Here is a 22,947-nt window from a genome sequence, read left to right as displayed (position 1 = left end):
ATGTTGCTCATATTTAGAGATATCACTATATACTAACACTATATAGCATCCTATAGTGGATTTTGTGGATCTGAGCTTGGAAATGTGACCAGTTAAATGCATATTTTTTCCTTTATATCCTTATTTTTGCACCCTTGAGTTGCTCACTGCACTGCTTCTGTATCTCTGCATGGTTATTTTTGTGTTCACTGCATGTCACATGCACCCGAGTGGTTCAGTGCATGACGTGTTGTTACTGAAAACAGTGAAAATTTGTACAGGAACTTGTTTTTGTTATGTTTATGTACACACACCAGTATCTTCACCTGAAGGCCTGAAACGTATGTGAACGCAAACACTACGCACGCTGCGCAATCTCGCTGCGCTGCGCTGCGCAATCTCAGCTTTAATGCCGTTGTTTCAAAAAGTGACCAAATACATTTTGTAATGCAACACAAGTACATTATATTCTCATTGGCATTCTTAACAAAATGGCAGGAATTGACATAAACTGTCAGATTGTTATAGCCACTGTAATGCAAGAATGCACACAAAAAAAAAGCAATATTTTTTCCATTAATTAAAAAAAAAAGAAATGCATTTATTTGATTAAAAATACAGTAAAAACATATTGTAAAATATTATTACCATGTAAAATATTTTAAAATATAATTTATTCCTGTAATGGCAAAGCTGAATTTTCAGCATCATTACTCCAGTTGTCAGTGTCACATGATCCCAGTGTTGGAGAAATTTACTTTTAAAAGTAGTGTGTTACAATATTGCATTACTCCCTAAAAAAAGTAACTAAGTTACTTTTCATGGAAAGTAACTTTACTTTTGTATTACTTTTTCTCACCTGGACTGGTTTTCAATAACAAAAATTATTTTGCCAAATGTAAAGGCCCTTCAACACCAAAAGTAAAATGAATAAGCCTCAGGCTGAAGTAAATGAAGAAAAATTCACGCCTGTACAGTAGAGGGCGCAGCTCAAACAAACCTTTCAGCTGTGCTGCTATTCTGGATTGAAAGAGAACAATTGGTTCATCAAAGGTCAGCAGCAAAGACACTGGTTAATAAAGTGAGATTAAATACATAAAGTATATTTGTGTTATTTAACATATTTAATCATTGCAGGTTTGAGTAATATTCTGAGTTTGCATTTCACTGTTTTTATTCTTTCTATAACTTGCGTTACTTATTTGAAAAAGTAACTACTACTTTAACTACTTTAAAAGTAATGCTTTACTCGTTACTTGAAAAAAGTAATCTGATTACATAACGATCCTTTAGAAACTATTCTAATATGCTGATTTTCTGCCATCGAAAGTTCAAAAAACAGCATTTACTTGAAGTTGAAATCTTTTGTAACATTGTCTTTAATGTCACTTTTAAGCACTTCAGTGTATCCTTACTGAAAAATATTTATTTCTTCAAGAAATAAACTAGTGTAGATGATTGTAAACTAAATAAAACTGTAACTGTACATTTAAAATACATTAACATTTTTCAAATGAACAAACAAAAATGAAAACTATAAATGATTAAAATGAAACTGAAATTAACAATCAAAATACAAAAAAACTAGTGAAAACTAAAAATTCCCTGCAAAGGGATCAGTGCATTAGCCAAGCATTCACATGTGCGTTTGTCTACTTGCATACGTCTCTGGCCTTAAAGGGTTAGTTCACCCAAAAATAAAAATTCTGTCATTAATTACTCACCCTCATGTCGCTCCAAACCTGTAAGACCTTCGTTCATCTTCGGAGCACAAATTAAGATATTTTTGATGCCTCTCTGATGCCTCCATAGACAGCAATTTAATTACCACTTTCAAGGTCCAGAAAGTTACTAAAGACATCGTTAAAATAGTCAATGTGACTACAATGGTTCAACTTTAATTTCATGAAGCGACAAGAATACTTTTCAAAACAAAAATAACTTTAAAAAATAACAATTTCATCTCTTCCCTGTCATTATCCTACGCTGTTTATGTTGTAAACACAGTGCAGCACTTCCAGGTTCTACGTCAGAACGCCGGCTCAGTATTGACTGTTTTAACGATGTCTTTACTACCTTTCTGGGCCTTGAAAGTGGTAATTAAATTGCTTTCTATGGAGGGACAGAAAGCTCTCAGATTTCATCAAAAATATCTTTAATTTGCGTTCCAAAGATGAACGAAGGTCTTACGGGTTTGGAAGGACATGAGGGTAAGTAATTAATGACAGAATTTTCATTTTTGTGTGAACTATCCCTTTAATGTTGTCATTTTCACACACACATCTACATACATTCACAGACCAACCAAATGCATATTTCTCTGATTGTTCTCTCTTCTCTCCTGCAGTCGAAATGTGTCTGGGGAGCAGAAAGAAGAACATAAAGACGCCAAACCCCGCTCGCTACGCTTCACCTGGAGCATGAAGACCACCTCCTCCATGGAGCCCACAGAGATGATGCGTGAGATCCGCAAAGTCCTGGACGCCAACAACTGCGATTACGAGCAGCGTGAGCGCTTCCTGCTTCTATGCGTCCACGGCGACGGCCACGCCGAGAGCTTGGTCCAATGGGAGATGGAGGTGTGCAAACTGCCCCGCCTCTCGCTAAACGGCGTCCGCTTCAAGCGGATATCAGGAACATCCATCGCTTTCAAAAACATCGCCTCAAAAATTGCCAACGAACTAAAGCTGTAAGGGAAAAAAAAAGTTGAAAATGTGAAAAGGCAGCAAAAAGGACTAAGGCACAAAACTAGAGTAATCAAGCTGTACATTCTTTTTGAACAAGTAGCAGATACAAGGATTGTTTTCCTCAAACACTTACAAAGTATGTACTGAAGATATTGTATAGAATCATGCCTTAGGCAATAATTTCCTGCATCTTTGAAGCATTATTAATATTATTATTGTTGTTATTGTTATTGTGTATTATTATTTCAAACTGTAGGAAAACAAAATGACAGTTTTATTTCTTTTCTTTTCTTTCGGTTTGTTTATGCACTACTGCAGTAGGTGCCCCGTGGGGCCAAAAGATTAACAGCCGTGACTGAAAACATGTATTCTAACCAGACAGACAGAAGAGGGATGGTTAATCGCTCCAGTATTTCTCTTTATCTTTCCGGCCCTCCTCCCAATATCCTTCTTGATTGCCAAAACAAATGGTTAATGTTGATTTAGATAAGAAACTTATTTGCACATTTTCCCTCAAAAGCACCACATGTGCTATTCATCCATTCCTCCGCTTTTCCAACCATTTTTTCCTCCTCAACCCACATCCCGCTTCAGGATATTCCCACCTGTTTTCTAGTGCTACACATGGCTGAAGATGGCCTCCACTGTGGGTCAGGATCGACGGGCTACTGCAATGGAACGTCAAGAACGAGATCGGGAATGTTTTCCTTCCTGGTCCGTTAAAGTATTAACAAAGTGTTTTTTTAAACGTCTGAGGCGATGACGAAACGCTCTCAGGTGTTGTTGTAATGTCTTTGCTTTGGCTCCGGCCCCCAGGGTGCACCATAGAGTCAGATGTGCTGAATCATTCTGGGACACGGTCCAGTTCAGAACTTTAACTTGCCATTTCTAGGCTTCAGTATTCACTCCCATCCCCAAGAACCATCGGCACTGTTGTTATTATTATTTTGTTTCAATGTTTCTGTTTGTTTTTTGGAATGTAAATAATGTACCTTAGTTTTGCAGCAACAGCATATTGATAAACTTTTTCTTTTTCTTTTCTAAGACTGGCTGTGAGTCGGAAACTATGGAAATTAATGTAACCCATCACAGAATAAGGTTAATCAGTGTCTCCATTAAAACAACTGAAAATCAGTGATTTGCAGAGTGGCTTTTGTTGGACTGGTTTTACAAGGCTCAATTCAGACATATAAATGTTAATTATCAGTGAAATCACAGGTGGAACATTTCATTTCTTTTAACGGCTCAATGACTACATAAATATATAACCAAAAACATAACCAAAGACTACCTCTACATGATAAACCCCAAAACCATGACGGTCATTGCATACTTGGTCCTCTATTGCCCTTTAAATGCAGTCATATTTAGGAGGTTTTATTGGAAGTGAAATGTCCTGTGATTTAAAACATTTAAGTCATGATGTTGTGGCCTTAATCTGGATCTTATTACTCACAGTTTCCAAGCATAAAGTCTTGGTCTGGATCTGGGTCTTTGTTTAAGGTCTCAAGCAAGTCTATTTCTGGAAAATAGATGATAATTACCTCAACCACAGGTCAGCAAGGTTGTCATTTACAGAGAATTTGCAAGAATCCCATAGCTCTAAATTGCAACTTGGCTACTGTAAAAATGAGCTCATGGATTCAAATGAATGCTGCAATAAATTCATTAAAATCGACATCTTGTTTCAAAGCTGGATCTTTTGTAAAGATATTCATGTGTAGGCAAGTAGGCACAATTTATATGCCAAACAAATAATTTAAAAGATCAACAATGCAGTCAAATGTGTCCAAACTTTATATTATTATTAGTTATATTCTCCAAAATATATTTGGAAACACAGGAATAGGTGTATAAATCTGTCTAGGGCAAAAAAATAATAAATTGCTATTTTTGAAGATTATGTTAGTCTGTCACACATATCTTTGCAAGCTGCCTGTCTCCTCATATATCACCTGATTCCTTATATAATTTCCAGCATCTTATCTATTATATAACAGCTCTTCAAACTCATCAACGCTTTTCCCAGAAAAGCATAGAGCCCTGAACATCCATGCATCTGTCTACAGTTGAGTGAACTCATGCAGATCATCATTCCCCTGCCTGTGCGATCCACGAATACAGTTGTAATTATAACGCAGTCGTGTGATTAAACTCTGACATTTCCATCCATGATCCGACTAGCCACGCCCCATTTTCTACGAGTGATTCCTTTTCGCGAATCGGTTCAAATGAACAGTTCATTTCAAAGAACCTGTTCAAAATGAATTCATTTACATCATGGCGTATTACGTCAAGGGCGTCCTGACAGACAAGCGTTTTTATTATTAAGTTTTATGTTATTTATTAAAATCACTACTATGTAAAGTGTTTTAATAAAACTGTCGGAAGTCCTCTGTTCATATGTTCGACAGAGTCGGTTCTCGGTTCAATGAGTTGTTAACTCGAGAAACGCTCGTTTCGGTAAATATCGTTCAGTTCGATTCAGCATTTCAGTCCGAATGCTGAATTAATTGCTCAGTCAGACTAAACACTTCAACCCTCTCTTGTGAACCTATTCAACCGATGTGTTAAAAAGATTCTACTCAAAAGAACGATTCGAATCGAGCATCGCTATGGTTGTGACCACGCCCCCATTGTTTCTCACCCATCAGGGGGAGTTTTGCCAGAAGGATCGAGCGTTGTTGTTGTAGCTGCTGTTTTTGACAGAGGAGACTCATCTCGTTTCTTTTTCTCGATGTTTCTTCAAAGCACCGAGAACGACATGCGTTTCAAACCGTCTCGAGAGCGACTGTACAGCGCGCGCTGCTGCGGCTGCTGTCACGTGCGGACTGGAACCATTATCCTGGGTACCTGGTACATGGTACGAAGCTTAAAACACTCATTAAACGTCGTCTTGTAGATTTTAACACAACTGAAATATATCAGTAGTTATCCCCCCGTCTTTTAGAGGCGTGTCTGTGTTTTAAAGTGCGACTGTGTGGATGTTTTTGGCTGGCTCAACCATTTTAGCTCGATGTTTACGACTGCTAGGCTAACTCAGTGTTTTGAATTGGAACTATCAACAAACAAGACACGTAAACGGAATTAGAAGTATTGAGTTTTTATTAAACAAATCATAAGGATCTTACCTGTATATTGAAGTAGGACAATGTGATGTGGAGATAATATTTAAGTGTTAATTTATATTATATTTGTAGATAGCTAACAAGCTAACCGCTAGCTGAGGCCTGAGGTTGCATTTACTTCACTGTCATTGGTTTGAAATTCTGTGCGTTGATCATTTACACTAAATGTGTTTAAAGTAAATTATTTATAATTATATAGCTATTATATATAAGAGGGTAAGTTATTTAATTTTTGTTTCAAATAGCTCTATATTGTATGTTGGGTGTCAAGTAGATTGTAAACAAACAAAACTAATAAACGATAATGAAGTGTTGCTTGGCAAGTTTATGAATACTTTTGGTTAAAAATGGTACTGTTGATGAAAAAGAAAAATCGTTCTGCCACTGTCAGTGGTAAATGTCATTGTAAGTCATTGTGTCAAAGTCTGGGTGTTTCCAGAAAAAAAACAGACCAAAGGTTTTTATTGAAGATTGACTGGTTTTTAATATAACATATATATATATATATATATATATATATATATATAACATAACATTAATATTTTTTTTTTTTTTTTTTTAAGTTATACATATATTATTAGTAAAAAGTGCAAGGCATATGTTTCAAGACCTTGGCCTCTTTTTCTTGTTGAATAACAATTACCAAATATACAGGAAGTAACATGACAGTGAATCATCTGACTTTCTGTCATATTAGACTCGCTGTCATTTTTGATTTCAATGTTATGTCTTACTATCTACGTCATCAGTACTTTCTTTGCTAATATAATCTCTGTCCAAAGGTGGTAAACCTGTTGATGGGTATTCTGTTAACTGTGGCAGTAACTCACCCTGAGAATGTCCCAACTGTTGACCTGCAGTATGAGGTTATCGAGCATTACTTTGCCTCAGACAGGATGTCAGGTATGTTATGAAATTTAAGTCATTAAATGCCGTAATACAAATACAGTATTGTGTAATGCTGTATTTTTTTGTGCCACGTATTTATATTTAAGTATTTATTTGTATTTAAATGTAAAGTTATAAAATCTAATTATTTGTTTGTATTTTGTAAAAAATTTTTATATTTCTTCTATTTATATACAACATGTCTTTTACCCCTGTAGAGAATGCCTGCGTGGGCTTTGCCATCTCTCTCCTGATGCTCACCATTAGTGCCATGATGGTGTATGGAGCCATTACTGTAAGTTTATATGATTAGTATGCCTTTAATATTTGATGTTGAGCAAAATAAAATATATTCTTTGGCGCTGTTAAAAGAGATGTCATGATGCACATATACTAGGGAGTTAAACATAGTAAACATTCTCTGAATTTTAAAGGCAATACACTAAATTTCCTCCATTATCACTGTCGATGCGGAGTAAGTTTGATGGGTTAATGTATTGTGAGAATAATGCATTTCACCATTGTGTTCGTCTGTACTTCACAGTCTTGCTTGATGTCATCTTTAAAAAACAGGTTGGATCTGTGAACGTTTGTTTGTATAGTAGTTTCTGCTATGAAATCATGAGTTCACTGCAGTCAGTGCACATTTGCCATACCTGAGCTTATTACCTCGAGTGAACATTGAGCTTTAACCGTGTTTTAGACCCTGAGTATCCTCTGACCGCAAATTTTAGACATTATAGGCAGTGAAATGCTGTTCCGGTAGAGTCACGTCCTTGTCAGATCTGCTAATAGCTCCCTTTCCATAATAGGCATTCTCAGAACTTAGTTATTCAGCACAGCTCCTTTTATTTGCTCAAAACTGGATGATTCATTATTCCCTGGAGTTTTACAGGTTTGCATCAGCATTAAAACGGTGAGGAAACAGTCTAAAAACGTAAGAGGAAAAAAGCCCACCTTATGACTATGACTGTTATTTTCTCCTCTCTCACAGAATCGTGATGGCTGGCTCATCCCGTTCTTTTGCTACCAGCTGTTTGACTTTGCACTGAGCTGCCTGGTGGCCATCAGCTCCCTCACGTACCTGCCCAGAATCAAGGACTACCTGGACCAGCTGGTCAGTCTGCCCTCTACTGCCCTGTCTCTCACGAGCCTCTGACACTAGAAGTTAATTTAAAAATGTTTAACCTAAAATCTCTGTCTCTTTTAGCCGGACTTCCCCTACAAAGACAACCTGCTCTCTCTGGACTCCAGCTGTCTCCTGCTGTTTGTGCTGATCTTCTTTGCCATTCTCATCGTCCTCAAGGTAGATATATGATCCTCGCCTGATGTTTCCAACACTGAATCTGTACATATTTTATTTATAAGATCCAGATTACAGAGACTACTAATGTGTTTTGTTTTTTCAGGCCTATTTGATCAACTGTGTGTGGAACTGCTATAAGTACATAAACAACAGGAACACTCCAGAGATTGCCGTTTATCCTGCTTTTGAGACCCCACCTCAGGTATGTCTATCTTAACACGGTTCTCAGTCTGAACCTAGGCTACTTTGAGTTCAGTAGATGATATTAGATTAGATACTTTATTGATCCCTCAAAGGGGAAATTCACATATTACAGCAGCACAATATAAATTATAATACATAAAGAACAATGTAAATTTATATATTTATATATTTTATATATATATACACGTATATACTATACCAACAATACATTGTATGGGTCAAAATTATCTATTTTTCTTTTATGCCAAAAATCATTAGGATATTAATTAAAGATCATGTTCATTTTTGTGAGTGGATATGCATTGCTAAGGACTTCATTTAGACAACTTTAAAGGCGATTTTCTCAATATTTAGATTTTTTTGCACCCTCAGATTCAAGATTTTCAAATAGTTGTATCTCCACCAAATATTGTCCTATGCTAAAAAAAAAAAAAACATACATCAATGGAAAGCTTATTTATTCATTAAATTTCAATTTTAAAAAATTGACCCTTATGACTGGTTTTGTGGTCCAGGGTCACATATAATGCCCACTTTTTTGCAATCCAATCCTCTCTGTAAACAAATTCCGCTTTTTTCTGTCAATTTTGCCATTTCATTAACAGCATTTTGTTCTTGTTTATTAGAATATTATCTTTTGAATGCAAAACTTTAATATCTGTGTTGTTTTAGTATTGTTTATCTGCTATATAAATAATAATTTGTACAGTATATAAACTGCATTTATATAATATTTTGAATTAGCTTTTTTTAAATATATTTTTAGTTTTCATTTTCATTCAGCTTTTGTCATTTTTATTAGTTTATTTATTTATTTATATATAGCTTTAATATATTTTTATTTCAGTTTTAGGTTCAGTAATTTTAGTACTTATTTCACTTAGTTGTCAAGGCAACATTTCTAATTTTCATGTAAGTTTTTCATCTGATATGTATATTTTATTTCAATTACCAAAAACAATTTTAATAGTTTAAGTTAATAATAATACTGCTCTGTACAGTGATTTCTCTTTTGTTGGTCTTTCATTCTTAAAAAGGAGAGCATCCTAATAACCTCTCTCATTAGTAACAATGTAGCCCCTTTAAATACACCATTACACACTGTGACAGTAGATGGCGCTCTTTCCCTCTGAAAGAGCTTTCAAGCAATGTTTTTTTCTAGACTCCTTAACAGACTGGCAGCTGTATAGTTTTTTGCTTGTTGTTACCAAAGGACAGTGTGCTGTGTTGTTTTGTTCAGGTAAATGACTTCAGACTGGCTTTATTTTAATGTTGTATTCTTTTTATCATAGTACATCCTTCCCACCTATGAAATGGCCATGACAATGCCAGCGAAGGAGCCACCTCCTCCTTACATGCCAGCTTGAATTCCCCCAACTGGTTTTCGTCAGTAAAAGCCAGTGCAGACACCCATCTTTGCCTTTTGATCCTGCCTTCCATTCCAACACATGGAGGGCGTTTAGACTCCCAGCATCCACTCATCACATCAGCAGCTTACATATTCGCATAGACTTACCCATGACTATTTCTTTCGCATGACTCTCGTAACAGCTCGTCACTGCAGATCTATTTTTGTAAAACTATAAGAAAACAGTTGAAGCGGTACGGTGTTGGGGAAGAGATCGGTTGTGGCAGGATTTATTTTTAATTACTTAGTGTTGTATCTGAGATATGAAATGCCATTCTCTTTTGTGGACATCATGACTCGGGCTCTGCAATAAATTGTGCTTATGACAGAATTATATAGTTAATTCATAGTCAATTACTAATGAAATGATTCTGAGATGGAGCAGATAATCTGTCGCGTGATGTTTTTACCAATGAAAGCTTTCACTTTACCTGCCATCTTGAGATGTTTATTTTTCCATGCTTTTCAATGCTATATTTTGTTCCTGATGTCTTACTAGAGGATGTATTGTGAAAATCAACATTGCCCTACAACTTGAGTGGGCACTTGCATTTAAAATCACCACCCTTGGCTAATAAATCTGTTTTGCTAGATTAAAAATATGTTTAGACAATCCAGTGTGATGGTTAAAATATATATTTTTTCCATTGTGTACTTTAGTAGTGGACTTAGGACTTTCATTCTTTCAAAAGTGAAAGAGCTCAAAGCACTTTTTATCTTGTTTAAATAATTAGTGTGTGTGTGTGTGTGCGTGTGTGTGTGTGTGTGTTTTCCATCCATTGAACCATTGTGCACCATCATGTTAGCAGCTGTCACAGTGATCCGTTGTCATTGTAACTGCTGGGAAATTCTGGTTAACACACAAGAGGAAACTTTCCTCACATGATTGACAATGATATAGAGTTAAAAAAGGAAACTGCTAGTGCTGTATAAATCAATGGATGCATGTTATTTTATTTTGTGGTCTGTTTCTTTTCTTGTATATGTTCTGTAATCTAATTACTTCAATAAACATTTTAAAACATTGAATCTGCCATCAGACTTTTTTTCCCACAGTGAACATTTGGTTCATTAGTATTAGCCTAATCAGTAGGGCTGGGTATTGACAAATTTCATGATTCAATTCGATTTCAATTCACAAGCTTGCGATTCAATATCACTTATTTTGGATATATATCAGGTGTACAGTACATGACAAATTTTCTCAAAGAAAAAAAATCTATCAACTAATGCTGTAAACTATACATGGGAGTCAGTTTGGTTATTATTGAAGATTAAAATTAACAAACACTTAAATTACACTCAAGGGAGTTTTTGGTCACTTAATATGGTTTTCCTGAGGTAAGTGTGACGTTACGTGACATTGTTTACAAGCTGTTATACTGACGTCTTTCCGCGGTTGAAATACTGATTGAGTGATTACACGAGACATGATACTGATTTCGGTAAGTTGTACTCTGTCTTTACCTTCAGATGTTCATTCATGTTTATTTAGCGCTAAGTTGTATTAAAGCGGAGGGGATTTACGTGCGCTTCGCGCTGCCGCTCATCTTGAAATGAGGCGATACAGCGATTCGTCACGCCACATTAAAGAGCGCCAAAACGGTTTATTTTTTGAATTTTGTAATAAAATGGACAGAATTTCTTATCGAAAGTCACAAAGCTTATTGCGATTTATTGGATGGCAGCTCTACATCCGTTCATTCATCACAGGACAGAATAATCGATTCTAGGGATTTAAGAATCAATATCAGTTCGTAAAAATGAGAATCAAGAAATCGATATTTTTTACCCAGCCCTATTATTCAGTTTGCCCTCTTACATGTGTAACTGTAAAATATGTGATTAAAATAACTGCCTGGCTATTACATCCTTTATGAGGTCTATTGTGCAATATAATTTGCACAATTCAGATTTGAGGTGGGGCTCCCCCTCCTAAATTTGGATTGGACAGAAATCTGACACGTTTTTTCTCAGCCCTTTAAATGTGCAGTCTAGGATGCTGTCAGAAGCATACTGGTGTCAGACAAACCTGAAGCAGACTTGAGAAGAACGCAAAAACAATGAAGTCCTTCATTGGGAGTTTGGTATATTGCTTCTCCCTTCTGTTGGTGGATCTCTGTGAATCCTATGACCTTAACAATCCATCCTACCTTTTGGCCCAAAGTTATGCTCAAAGAAGAAATCATGCACTTCCACACCGGACACTGAGCCCAGCAGGTAGGTTTCTGAACTTATACCACTATGTTAAGTCCAACTGACATGTTGACTAAGTAATTGTGTATTATTTACATTTTCAGTGTTTGCATTGTATCTTCAACTGCATCACTGCAATGGAACATTTATGGTTTCATTATTTTACTTGATGCATTACAAAAATTATTTGTTGACTTTGTGCATGATGTAACAGCAATATGAATGCAACGTACCGGTAATTTATAGTGAAATGCACAATGTTAGAAATATGTTTAGTGCATTTATAATAGAATATGTGAAAATAAAATACATCCACATTTAAGCATTGAAGGGCTAGTTCACCCAAAAAATAAAAATTGTCTTCATTTACTCAACCTGTATGACTTTCTTTCATCTGTGAAACACGAGAAAATATTCTGAAAATTGTCTTGCTGTTCTATTGTCTAAACAATAAAAGTTAATAGTATCCAATGTTGTTCAGACCCCAACATTCTTCAAAAAATCTTCTTTTTTTGTTTCACATAAGAAAGAAATACATACAGGTTTAGAACCACATGAGCGTGAGTAAATGATGACAGAGTATTTTTTGTGCAAACTATCCCTTGTGTATGAATGCTACGAAAAAAAGAGTTTGTGGGATATCTGAGTGGCATGTATTTTAAAATGTTTAACAATGAGGAATTGGGGCATGTATTGCAAACAATGCCAATTGTATTTGTTTGACTGATTGCCTAATTTCCTGTTCCTCTTCAACCTTCCGATGGTCCGTAGTATACAGGACTAAATACTGGTTAGATGGACCTGATCACCCTCACAAACAGAGGAGGAGGATTTTGCACCATCTTATCCCAGTAGCTTATCCAGGACCCACAGCTCCTTCTCAGCTCAAAGTTTATGACTGGCTCAAAGACATACCAACCACAAAAGTTCATAATACAAATAAAGACCAATCTTCACCTGTGGCACACAAACAGCTGAAAGGTGAATGGGCACCAATAGTTTGTCGAAAAGTTCAAGATCCAGAAAAAACAGTTGTAGTTACAGGAGAATCAGGGGAAAGGACAGGCGTGTCAGTGGTGGTGTCAAATCAACCACTTGTTGTTCCACAAAAACTGTATTCAGGTCCAGAAAAATCTGTGGTTCAATCAACAGATAACCAGCCATCCTTTTCGACAGTTGCTCCTGAAACAGATTTTCACCCATCAAAGCAATCAATGATGCATTCCTTGACTTTGGGAGTCTCGCAATCTTTAAATCTCTCCCTGCCTCAGAAATCCATGCCACAGTCCTTGTCAAAATTGGCACAAGATCCATATTCACAAGGCATTTCACCCCAATCCCTTCCAACCACTACCTTGACACCAGAGGCATATCCTTTCTTCGAATCCCTGCCAACATCCACCCCTACACCAGAGACATACTCCCAGAGCACTTTATCCCAACCCTTGCCAAAGTTCACCTATACTCAAGAGCCGTATCCTCAAAGAATCCCACCCCAATCAGCATTAAATTTTACTGACACACAAGAGCCGTATGCCCAAAGTGCCTTCCCCGAATCCCTGTCAACATCCACACTGACACCAGAGACCAATCCCCAAAGCGATTCACCCCAGCCTGTGCCAATATCCACTCATAGATCAGGGCCATATTATCAAAAGATCTCATCCCAATCTCTGTCAACATCCAATCTGACACAAGAGGCACATCTTCAGACCGTCCCACAAGAATCATTACCAGAGGCACCAGGCAGGATTATTACCCATGGCAGGATAGCCATCACAGGGTCAACAGGTATAATTCCATGAATACTCTACTGCTTGGTTTAACCCTCCATCTATTCATGCAGGGGTGTCCAATCCTGCTCCTGGAGGAACAATGTCCTGCCATTTTTATCCAACCTGCCCCAACATACTTGCCTGGAAGTTTTTAGTAATCGACCTTGTAATAGATCTTGATTAGCTGGTTCAGGTGATAATAAGGATTGGAGCTAAATTCTACAGGACAATAGCCCTCCAGGAGCAGGATTGGACACCTTTTACGTAAAAGCAGTAGGGATCTTAAGGTTTCTTTGTTTCAAAGGTGGATGAAGCAAAATGACATTAAAAGGATAGTTCACCCAAAAATGAAAATTATCCCATGATTTACTCACCGTCAAGCCATCCCAGGTGTATATGACTGTCTTTCTTCAGACAAACACAATCAGAGTTATATTTTAAAAATATCCTGGCTCATCCAAGTTTTATAATGATAGTGAATGGCGCTCCTGATTTTGAAGTCCAAAAAAGTGCATCCATCCATCATAAAAGTAATCTCCAGGGGGTTAATAAAGGCCTTCTGAAGCGAAGCGATGGGTTTTTGTAAGAAAATATCCATATTTAAAACCTTATAAACTAAAATAACTAGCTTCTGGCAGGCCTATGCAAATCGACTTGCACCAAAAGAGTAACTTCTGACGCGATGTATGACGTGGGATGTAGGAGTATCGTAAGCTTAGACACCTCTTGCGGTTCAAACAAATACGGCTGGGCAACAAACTCAAGCTCCTCTTCTCGTATATCCAAATATCCAAATCCTCCAGCATTTCTCTTTACAAATTCTTGTTTTAGACTTTTAATTCGTGACCGGTGTTTTGCTTTGCTCTATCCTTTGCGCTTCCACAATGCGTCAGGTCAGAGATTACTCTTTTGGCAGAAGTCGATTTGTGTAGGCCGTCTGCCGGAAGCTAGTTATTTTAGTTTATAAAGATTTAAATATCGATATTTCTCTTACAAAAACCCATCGCTTCAGAAGACCTTTATTAAGCCCCTGGAGCCATGTGGATTACTTTTATGATGGATGGATGCGCTTTTTTTGGACTTCAAAATCATGAGCACTATTCACAAACATTATATAGCTTGGAAGAGCCAGGATATTTTATAATATAACTCTGATTGTGTTCATCTGAAAGAAGAAAGTCATACACCTAGGATGGCTTGAGGGTGAGTAAATCATGGGATAATTTTCATTTTTGGGTGAACTATTCCTTTAAGGGCCCAATTATTTGTTCCTTATTCCTTTCTTATTCCTGTTGTAGGGCACCTTACAGATCAGTAAATGTGACCTTTCATATTCCAGAAGCATTCTAGTATTCCAGTGTGTTGAAGTATGTCATTTTGCCGAGGTCCAATGGTATTTGTTTTAGAAGTAATTTTAAAAGCGACCACACTCAATATTAGTTAATTGACTAATCTGATCTAATCTAATCTAATCTAATCTAATCTAACTAACCCTTTTGTTTGCATGCAAAGTATATGCTTTACTCACTTTTACCATTGCACTGCGTCAAACCATATACCATCAACTCTAAATCTGGTTGTTTTACTAATCCTTTAATGGACTAAAACACCAGTCTTTATTATATCATATAGACATTGAGTAACACAACTTCTAAAGTGCTTAATTTCTACTGAACCTCTCAGCAACAGATTCACAGTGTAGGAGCCGCCCGTTGGACCTGGTCTTCATCATTGACAGCTCACGTAGCGTGCGTCCAGGTGAGTTCGAGAAGGTCAAGATCTTCCTGGCTGACATGGTGGACACTCTTGATGTTGGCCCCGATGCCACACGTGTTGCAGTAGTGAACTACGCCAGCACGGTCAAAATCGAGTTCCTGCTGAAAAACCATCTTACGAAAGACTCTATAAAGCAAGCCATCAACCGCATCGAACCCTTGGCAGCAGGCACCATGACTGGTATGGCCATCAAGAAAGCCATGGATGAAGCCTTTACTGAAAAGTCAGGTGCGCGGCCTAAATCAAAGAACATCTCAAAGGTTGCCATCATTGTCACCGACGGACGTCCTCAAGACCAAGTCGAGGAGGTGTCGGCTGCAGCACGGGCGTCAGGGATTGAGATTTACGCCGTTGGAGTGGACAGGGCTGACATGCGGTCACTGAAGCTCATGGCCAGCAATCCACTTGAGGACCATGTGTTCTACGTGGAGACCTACGGTGTTATTGAGAAGCTCACCTCGAAGTTTCGGGAGACATTGTGTGGTAGGGTTAATGCAAAAAAAGGGGAGATGGGGTTCTATGTCCTTCCTTTTTACAGGCTATATCTCAATCCTTGGGAGTGGGTGATGATTCATTCTCTGGAAACCAGCTGGGTCTGAACACCAAATTTAAAAAAGTAATTTTCATCAGACATGAAAACAGTTCAAAATACATTGTGATCATTTGGCATTATTGTGTTTTCCAGAAGTTTGAATCGTCGGATCGCAACACATTCTGAAGGAAATCTTTCTTCAGTATGTGAATGCTGATAAAGTCCACCGATCATTCGAAGAAGCATTCTTCTACGTTTGGCTCATTTGAATGCTTTGAATCAGCTAATATATCTGCTTTGCATCCAATTTTTGTGGAATGAAGGTCTTGGAATGGAATGCTTTTCAAATTTAATATTGTCAATGTCTTTTCACATTTGTTGTTAGACTAGTGTACTTCAAGTATGTTTTTCATAGAAACCTCAGATAATTGAAAGCTTTGAATATCTGACTGACTGTTTGTGGATAATTAAAACTGTTTGTCTTTTTCAGGACGAGAGTCGATCTTTTGGACAATAAAATTGCTCAATCAAGTGCTGCGCTAGAAAAGTGCTTGCTAGTTACGCCTTCAAAGTGTACAAACAATTACAAACAACTGCCTAGTGCAGCTGTCAGCTAGTCACCATAACATATTGATATAAATGCTAAATGCTATGCAAACTAAGGGCTTCAAATTTGCTGAATAATTTTAGAGCCAATAAAAGTCCCATAAAGTTTCTAGTGTGTCTTTAAGGGGCTTTACAGATATTTTGAACAACCCCCCCCCCTAAAATAAAAGCAAGATGTAATGAAATCCAGGCAGTTGCTTGCCCATGAACTTACTCTTGCTAGAGTGGCCTCATCACTCCAGTCGAGTAATGAAAACTTGTTCCAGGTATGGACGCCTGTGCCATGGGACATGACTGTGAGCACATATGTGTCAGCAGTGGCTCCTCCTTTTACTGCAAGTGTCGGAAGGGCTATATTTTGAACGAAGACCAGAAAACATGTTCCCTAAAACGTAAGAGCCAGCAGATTATGCTAACTGCTTTACTTTAGATTTTGAAGACATACTTAGTACAAACATATCTGATTTGATCTAACAGCGACTAATTTAAGCTCAATAATAGAGAATGCTTACATTGCAACAACACTTGCAATTCTATTTGACTAACCTGTATAGCTAGCAATTGCTTGCCAGCTTTTTACAAGTGTTCTGATTGTATTACTTGATATCATATAATGGCAAGTCTATGATTCATTCATCTTATTGTGTGTTTGCTAAGTTACAGGTTACATGAATATGTTCCAAAACTTAGTGAGCTGCCTTGCTGTTTACTGCCTACATAGGCAACTGCCTTCCCAGGCAACATTCTAGAGAATTATGTTAACATGCTAAGCTAACAATGCAAATCTCCAATAAGCATAATGTTTGTTAAAGTTGTCTATTTTTTTCTACATGTATTGAATGGGCTGCTGCCTTAGATGTAGGTGAAAATTATGTATTTTAGAAGGCAGCACAATCTTGTGGCTGATATGTGATTTGTGCCTTAAAATGCTTTGAGCAGCTCACTAGGTTTTGGAACAGAGCTGTAATTTAGCTATGTGTGTGCAATGTAACATTATTTTTCTCACTAGCAGCTGAACTCTAGCCACTGATTCAACCCATGCAAAATCACTGTTGAATTACCATGGACTTTCCTGTTCTGCACTGTTCCATTGCCAAAACAGTACAGCAGTAACATCAATGTCAGTGTTTCTGTAAATCTGAGACAGATGACAAACCAGAGGCAGATTGTATTTCTGGGGCAAATGGAGCAGATTGCATAGAGGTGTATTGGTTATATCTTGGTTTGAAAATGCCTGGAAAATTTGCATAAGATTTTTTACCTTTTCAGCTAAACAAGGCAAATTTACTTGAAAAACAATATTGCATAAAATATTAAGACTTGTTTTCATAGGTTGTTTCTTGAATATAAGTGTAATTTGTCTTACTGCACTTTTACTTAAAATGAGTAGGGGGGGAAATCTGCCAGTACAGTAAGGCAAAATGCACTCGTATCAAAGATACAGTCTTTGAAAATAAGTCTTTATAAAAATGCAATCTTGCTTCTCAAATAATTTTTGTTATTTATATTAACTAACCTGAAAAGAAATTAAGAATAGGATTGTTTGCAGCGTGAAGTTCAAAGCTTTTATTTTTCTGATAATTTCCGATGATTTCATTGAAGAAGTTAGTATTGAATTAGTTTATTGCTTAGAATGAGACGGTAAGCTTGGCAATGCTATAATCAGCGGTCCACATAACGAGTGCGCATGCGTGGTAAAAATAAACGATGCGCAGCAGAAACCGTGGAGGGAAGTGCTTTTGAGTACCGACATTTTTGGGGACAGGGACACGTTTACTTATTGGAGTACGATTTTTCTCCATCTCTGGTAAGATAGCAATCATGATGATAAGGGTGTTCATTAATTATTAGGGGTGCAACGAATCGTAGTTGATCCGTATGGCCCATGCGCATGGGATTCGCGGATTAACTGCTAAGTTTAACCATAATAGAGTGAAAGTTTATCATTTGGACGTGTTTTTTTCTTGCCACTTCACACATTTAAATGATTTTAAACGCGGAAGAAGAGGCGAAAATCGGGACTCTCGCGCTGTTATCTGTGCGCACAGCCGCACACAGAAAGAGAGAGAGGGAGGCGCTCCAACACCGAATTGATTCCTCTTTCGCGTTTACTTGCGCTTAAAAAGACACATACATACAAAATTATGTAAAAATTAACCGTCTCTGCAAGTATTCTCTCGGTTATGTCATAAGTGAACAGTTGAGAAAGAAACCGAATATGTGTCAGTATATGCATTCGGTCTTAAAGTGACAGCAGCCTAATATTCCTGCTGTTGTCTGTGTCATTAAAGGAACACTCCACTTTTTTTGAAAATAGGCTCATTTTCCAACTCCCCTAGAGTTAAACAGTTGAGTTTTACCGTTTTCGAATCCATTCAGCCGATCTCTGGGTCTGGCGGTACCACTTTTAGCATAGCTAAGCATAGTTCATTGAATCTGATTAGACCGTTAGCATCTCGCTCAAAAATGACCAAACAGTTTCAATATTTTTCCTATTTAAAACTTGACTCTTCTGTAGTTACATGGTGTACTAAGACCGACGGAAAATGAAAAGTTTTGATTTTCTAGGCCGATATGGCTAGGAACTATACTCTCATTCCGGCGTAATAATCAAGGAACTTTGCTGCCGTACAATGGGTGCAGCAGGCGCAATGATATTATGCAGCGTCTGTGACCCCTGTGCTTGCACAAGGGAGCGTGCCTTGTAACCATGGAGACATTTGTGAGAGGCGCTGCGTAATATCATTGCGCCTGCTGCAGCCATGGTACGGCAGCAAAGTTCCTTGATCATTACGCTGGAATGACAGTATAGTTCCTAGTCATATCGGCCTAGAAAATCGCAACATTTAATTTTCCTTCGGTCTTAGTACACGATGTAACTACAAAAGAGTCAAGTTTTAAATAGGAAAAATATTGAAACACTTTGGTCATTTTTTAACGAGATGCTAACGGTCTAATCAGATTCAATGAACTATGCTAAGCTATGCTAAAAGTGGTACTGCCAGACCCGGAGATCGGCTGAATGGATTCGAAAACGGTAAAACTCAACTGTTTAACTCTAGGGGAGCTGGAAAATGAGCCTATTTTCAAAAAAAGTGGAGTGTTCCTTTAATATTAATAAAATAAAAAATACAGCTTTAACAAAGATGAACCTATATTTAATTTCTACAGTGAACAAATAGTGTTATTTTAAATTTAGGCAGCTTGTAGGATAAGTGTGCCGCGTAAAGTGCGAGTACCAAGCAGCATCTCTAGGTGCTCCCTTGAGAACCAGACCAAAAAAAGTGATGTGCACCCCTGGCTATAATGACATTTCCACATTTTCATTTTTTGAATGCCCAAAACCTACAATGGAAAAAATCCTTGATGTTTCACTTGTTTGTTTTTAAAGAAATTACTGCGTGTACAGCATTGTCAGTGTTAATGTCCTATGGCTTGTTCCAGATATGGACGCCTGTGAAATAGGACACAGCTGTCAACACATTTGTGTGAGCAGTGGCGACTCTTATCACTGCAAGTGCCGCTCAGGCTTTGTCTTGAATGATGACATGCAAACATGCTCCATTAGAGACGCTGGTGCTTACGGGAGTGGCGACAGTGTACACAGAAACAGAAAGAATGATGGCGACCAAAATGGTGAAGGTAGTGCTAGTGAGTTACAATCAGAAATGGCTATGACTTTATTCATGCCATTTCGAGATCTGAAAATCATATAAAACTCCATCAAAGGATTAGAACTAGTTTGTGATCTGACTGCTATTGGATATTATTATTGTTTTAACAAAAAGTTCTTAAAATGTTAACTTTGAATGTGTCCCAGTGACTATTCTAGAAGTAGAAAAAAATAATCACAGACCTATTGGCCATCACTACGGCTTATTTCAGGTGCGGATGCCTGTGCGTTGGGCCACGACTGCCAACACACTTGCGTCTCCAGCGGTTCTTCATATTACTGCTCGTGTCCCCCTGGCTTTGTCTTGATGCAGGACAAGAGATCATGCTTTAAAGCCAGTGATGCTGATGGTGATGGTAGTGCCAGTGAGTTTTCTGTTTTAGACCTTCATAAATGGTATTTTTATCATACCATTTTATGATAGGTTTCTTTAGCCAGCTGAGGATTATGTAAATATGTTTGTTGTTAAAAATGTAATATTCTTTGAATGAGAATCTCACATACCGGTGAATAGTTCTATATTCTTGTATGTGTTGCTGAGGTTTGTTAGCTTCAGGGCTCTAGAGTTTTAACTGATTGCAGGTCTGGACTACTGTGCGCTGGGTCATGAATGTGAACACATTTGCGTCAACGACGATTCTTCCTATCACTGTGAGTGCCGGCAGGGTTTTGTGTTGCAAGAAGACAAGAAAACATGTTCCAAAAAACGTAAGAGCTCAACCATGTGTCTTTCTATGCAATAGACAGAGAAAATAGCAGGAATAAAGCACCACTAAAAACATTATTCTCTGTGTGGTGGTGCATTATATGGTTTTGAAATAAGCGGTGGGCAATGCCTTACACACACTACTGGTCAAAAGTTTGGAATAATTCACAATTTGTTTCTTATGCTCACTAAACCTACATTTATTTGATCAGAAATACAGCAAAAACAGTCATATTGTGAATTAATACTACAGTTTAAATAACTGTTTTCTATTTGAATGAATTTTAAAAAGTAATTTATTCCTGTTGATGGCAACGCAGAATTTTCAGCATCATTGCTCCAGTCTTCAGTGTCACATGATCCTTCAGAAATTGGGATCACTAGGGAAAGCTTCATCTGTCAATGTCTTGTAATTTCTGACATGTTGAGTCAGTTGAACGCTGATTCAACATCGATGTAAACTCATAATATGTAACACTCTCACAATGTTGTGAGAAATTCAGAAATGAACAACATTGGATGTTACATAGTTATTTATGAAATAACTTTCACTTCGGAGTTGGGGGGTAGATGATTTGATCTGTAATTATTACCCTAAATTCAAATCACCCTTTGCGAGGCTGTGATATTTCTTGTTTGACTGTGATGTGAAGAGGTGAAGGTGGAGATTGTTCAGGACCCTTGCATGTGTGAGGCCCGACTGGCTTTCCAGAGGCAGACACAAACCTCCCTACAGGACCTCAACGCCAAACATATCCTTTCTGTCTTAGTGGAACTACATTTCCCATAATGCATTCCTCTTAAATGAATAATTCACCCATTTACTCAGCTTTTTGACTTCCATGTTTATTTCTGGAAATGTTGCCATTTAAACCCTTTAACCTTAACAGCCGTTATACTTGCTGCTGTCATAAGAAAGGTTGAGCAAATGGAAAACATGCTGGGACACATGTAACGGAGCAACTATTTGTGAGTAGGGATTCTCTGATATGATTTTTTATTGGACGTTATATTAAAAACAGTCTTACTTTACTTCTCTTCATCAGGGTCCACACGTTCAGTGAGCTTTCAGCAGTCATCAGCCAAGCTTAATCACAAGCCACAGTGATCTCAAGAACCTCTTTACGGCTTCAAAACACCTGGAAAACAGCTTCACATATGTTCACAGATCACTGTCAAGTCCCAGAAATTAATATTAATTGTATTCACATATAAATGAGAGCTTAAATAATTGATTGTGTATGATGAGTAATGATGTGCTTTTGCTCTCCAGAAATGGTCAGTAGAAATCTTTTCATTTAAAAAGACTAAATTATGCAATCTATTGTAATCTGTTTTGCTTCGGATCATTATCTAAGGTGTACTTTTTATTGCTCATGTCAAAAAAGTTCAATATTATTATTGTTTAATCTTATGTAGACTCTCAAATATAAATAAAGACATACTGTAATGTACAATATTTATAATCAAGCAGTTTAATCAGTAATATTCATTACATTAAAACTTGAAATACCTTAATAAACAGTCTCAAAGTCTCTTTGTCCGGTTCATAATATTTGCCTTGATTTCAAAGCACATGGTGTATTGAAACAGTACAGACGTCCCTATAGAAATCATTATCGCATAGTTCAGCTAGACAGACTATAGGTTTAACAGTAAGATGTCAAAAAGTCTGTCTGTCTGCAACCAATGTGAGATGTGCCTAAATCAATATCTCAAATATTACAGACCAACTGTAGACCTTCAGTCTAGCCATAGACTAAACAAGGGTGAACTGCACGAAAACGTGTTCTTGACAAGCTTTGTGAGATTGTTACTATTTAATCCCACATATATGTTATACAAACATTTGAACATCCCACAATATCGGACAGATTGAGAACATCAAGGTCCCTCTCTCACCCCAAATGAATCCTATCTAAAATCGATTCACAACTCCCTGGCATTGGAGCGTTTTCAGTATCACATCAACTGATATTTCTCCATCACATGTGAAAGCAAACAGAGAAAGTATTCATCTGGTTGCACGGAGATGGTATGAAAGAGATTTTTTGAAGAGGAATGATCAGTGCCCATCTGACTG

The 22,947-nt window shown here is 37.3% G+C and overlaps 3 protein-coding genes across 19 annotated transcripts in view; all 3 read left to right on the top strand.

Moving 5' to 3' along the window:
• mark3b (MAP/microtubule affinity-regulating kinase 3b) overlaps window positions 1–3,800 on the top strand; it is a 70,163-nt gene extending 66,363 nt beyond the window's left edge. For all 15 annotated transcript variants that reach the window (XM_051873956.1, XM_051873965.1, XM_051873966.1 and 12 more), the window contains one exon: window positions 2,327–3,800. In XM_051873956.1, coding sequence (XP_051729916.1) covers window positions 2,327–2,672 — 346 coding nt within the window. In that variant the 3' untranslated portion in view covers window positions 2,673–3,800. The remainder of the gene's footprint in view (window positions 1–2,326) is intronic.
• Window positions 3,801–5,272: 1,472 nt separating this feature from the next.
• Window positions 5,273–10,629, top strand: laptm4a (lysosomal protein transmembrane 4 alpha). The gene is made up of 7 exons (XM_051873968.1): window positions 5,273–5,529; window positions 6,577–6,697; window positions 6,901–6,977; window positions 7,677–7,799; window positions 7,893–7,988; window positions 8,092–8,190; window positions 9,485–10,629. Exons 1-7 carry the CDS (start codon window positions 5,404–5,406, stop codon window positions 9,557–9,559), a joined length of 717 nt encoding a protein of 238 aa, XP_051729928.1. The 5' UTR covers window positions 5,273–5,403; the 3' UTR covers window positions 9,560–10,629.
• Window positions 10,630–11,631: 1,002 nt separating this feature from the next.
• Window positions 11,632–22,365, top strand: matn3a (matrilin 3a). 3 transcript variants are annotated; one of them, XM_051876437.1, is made up of 8 exons: window positions 11,632–11,820; window positions 15,255–15,830; window positions 19,930–20,136; window positions 20,371–20,523; window positions 20,741–20,866; window positions 21,518–21,616; window positions 21,764–21,833; window positions 21,911–22,365. In XM_051876437.1, the coding sequence occupies exons 1-7, from the start codon at window positions 11,664–11,666 to the stop codon at window positions 21,817–21,819; spliced, it is 1,374 nt and encodes a 457-aa protein (XP_051732397.1). In that variant the 5' UTR covers window positions 11,632–11,663; the 3' UTR covers window positions 21,820–21,833; window positions 21,911–22,365. The 3 variants fall into 3 exon arrangements, with proteins under 3 accessions (XP_051732397.1, XP_051732395.1, XP_051732394.1); XM_051876435.1 differs by lacking the exons at window positions 19,930–20,136; window positions 20,371–20,523; window positions 20,741–20,866 and adding an exon at window positions 16,752–16,877; XM_051876434.1 differs by lacking the exons at window positions 11,632–11,820; window positions 19,930–20,136; window positions 20,371–20,523; window positions 20,741–20,866 and adding exons at window positions 12,564–13,587; window positions 16,752–16,877.
• The last annotated feature ends 582 nt before the right edge of the window (window positions 22,366–22,947 follow it).

Source organism: Ctenopharyngodon idella, chromosome 20 (genome assembly GCF_019924925.1).
Source record: "Ctenopharyngodon idella isolate HZGC_01 chromosome 20, HZGC01, whole genome shotgun sequence".
In the NCBI taxonomy this organism is placed as follows: domain Eukaryota; kingdom Metazoa; phylum Chordata; class Actinopteri; order Cypriniformes; family Xenocyprididae; genus Ctenopharyngodon; species Ctenopharyngodon idella.
This window is presented reverse-complemented; position numbering and strand designations above follow the sequence as displayed.

Bases quoted from the DNA above. Each gene is read 5' to 3' on its own strand.
- matn3a (XM_051876434.1), top strand. From the start codon at position 13,011: ATGATGCATTCCTTGACTTTGGGAGTCTCGCAATCTTTAAATCTCTCC. The intron at 15,831-16,751 runs GTAGGGTTAATG...AACTTGTTCCAG, and splicing joins GTTTCGGGAGACATTGTGTG to GTATGGACGCCTGTGCCATG. The intron at 21,617-21,763 runs ATATCCTTTCTG...CAGCCGTTATAC, and splicing joins ACAGGACCTCAACGCCAAAC to TTGCTGCTGTCATAAGAAAG.
- laptm4a (XM_051873968.1), top strand. From the start codon at position 5,404: ATGTTTCTTCAAAGCACCGAGAACGACATGCGTTTCAAACCGTCTCGA. The intron at 5,530-6,576 runs GTACGAAGCTTA...CTCTGTCCAAAG, and splicing joins TCCTGGGTACCTGGTACATG to GTGGTAAACCTGTTGATGGG. The intron at 6,978-7,676 runs GTAAGTTTATAT...CCTCTCTCACAG, and splicing joins TGGTGTATGGAGCCATTACT to AATCGTGATGGCTGGCTCAT.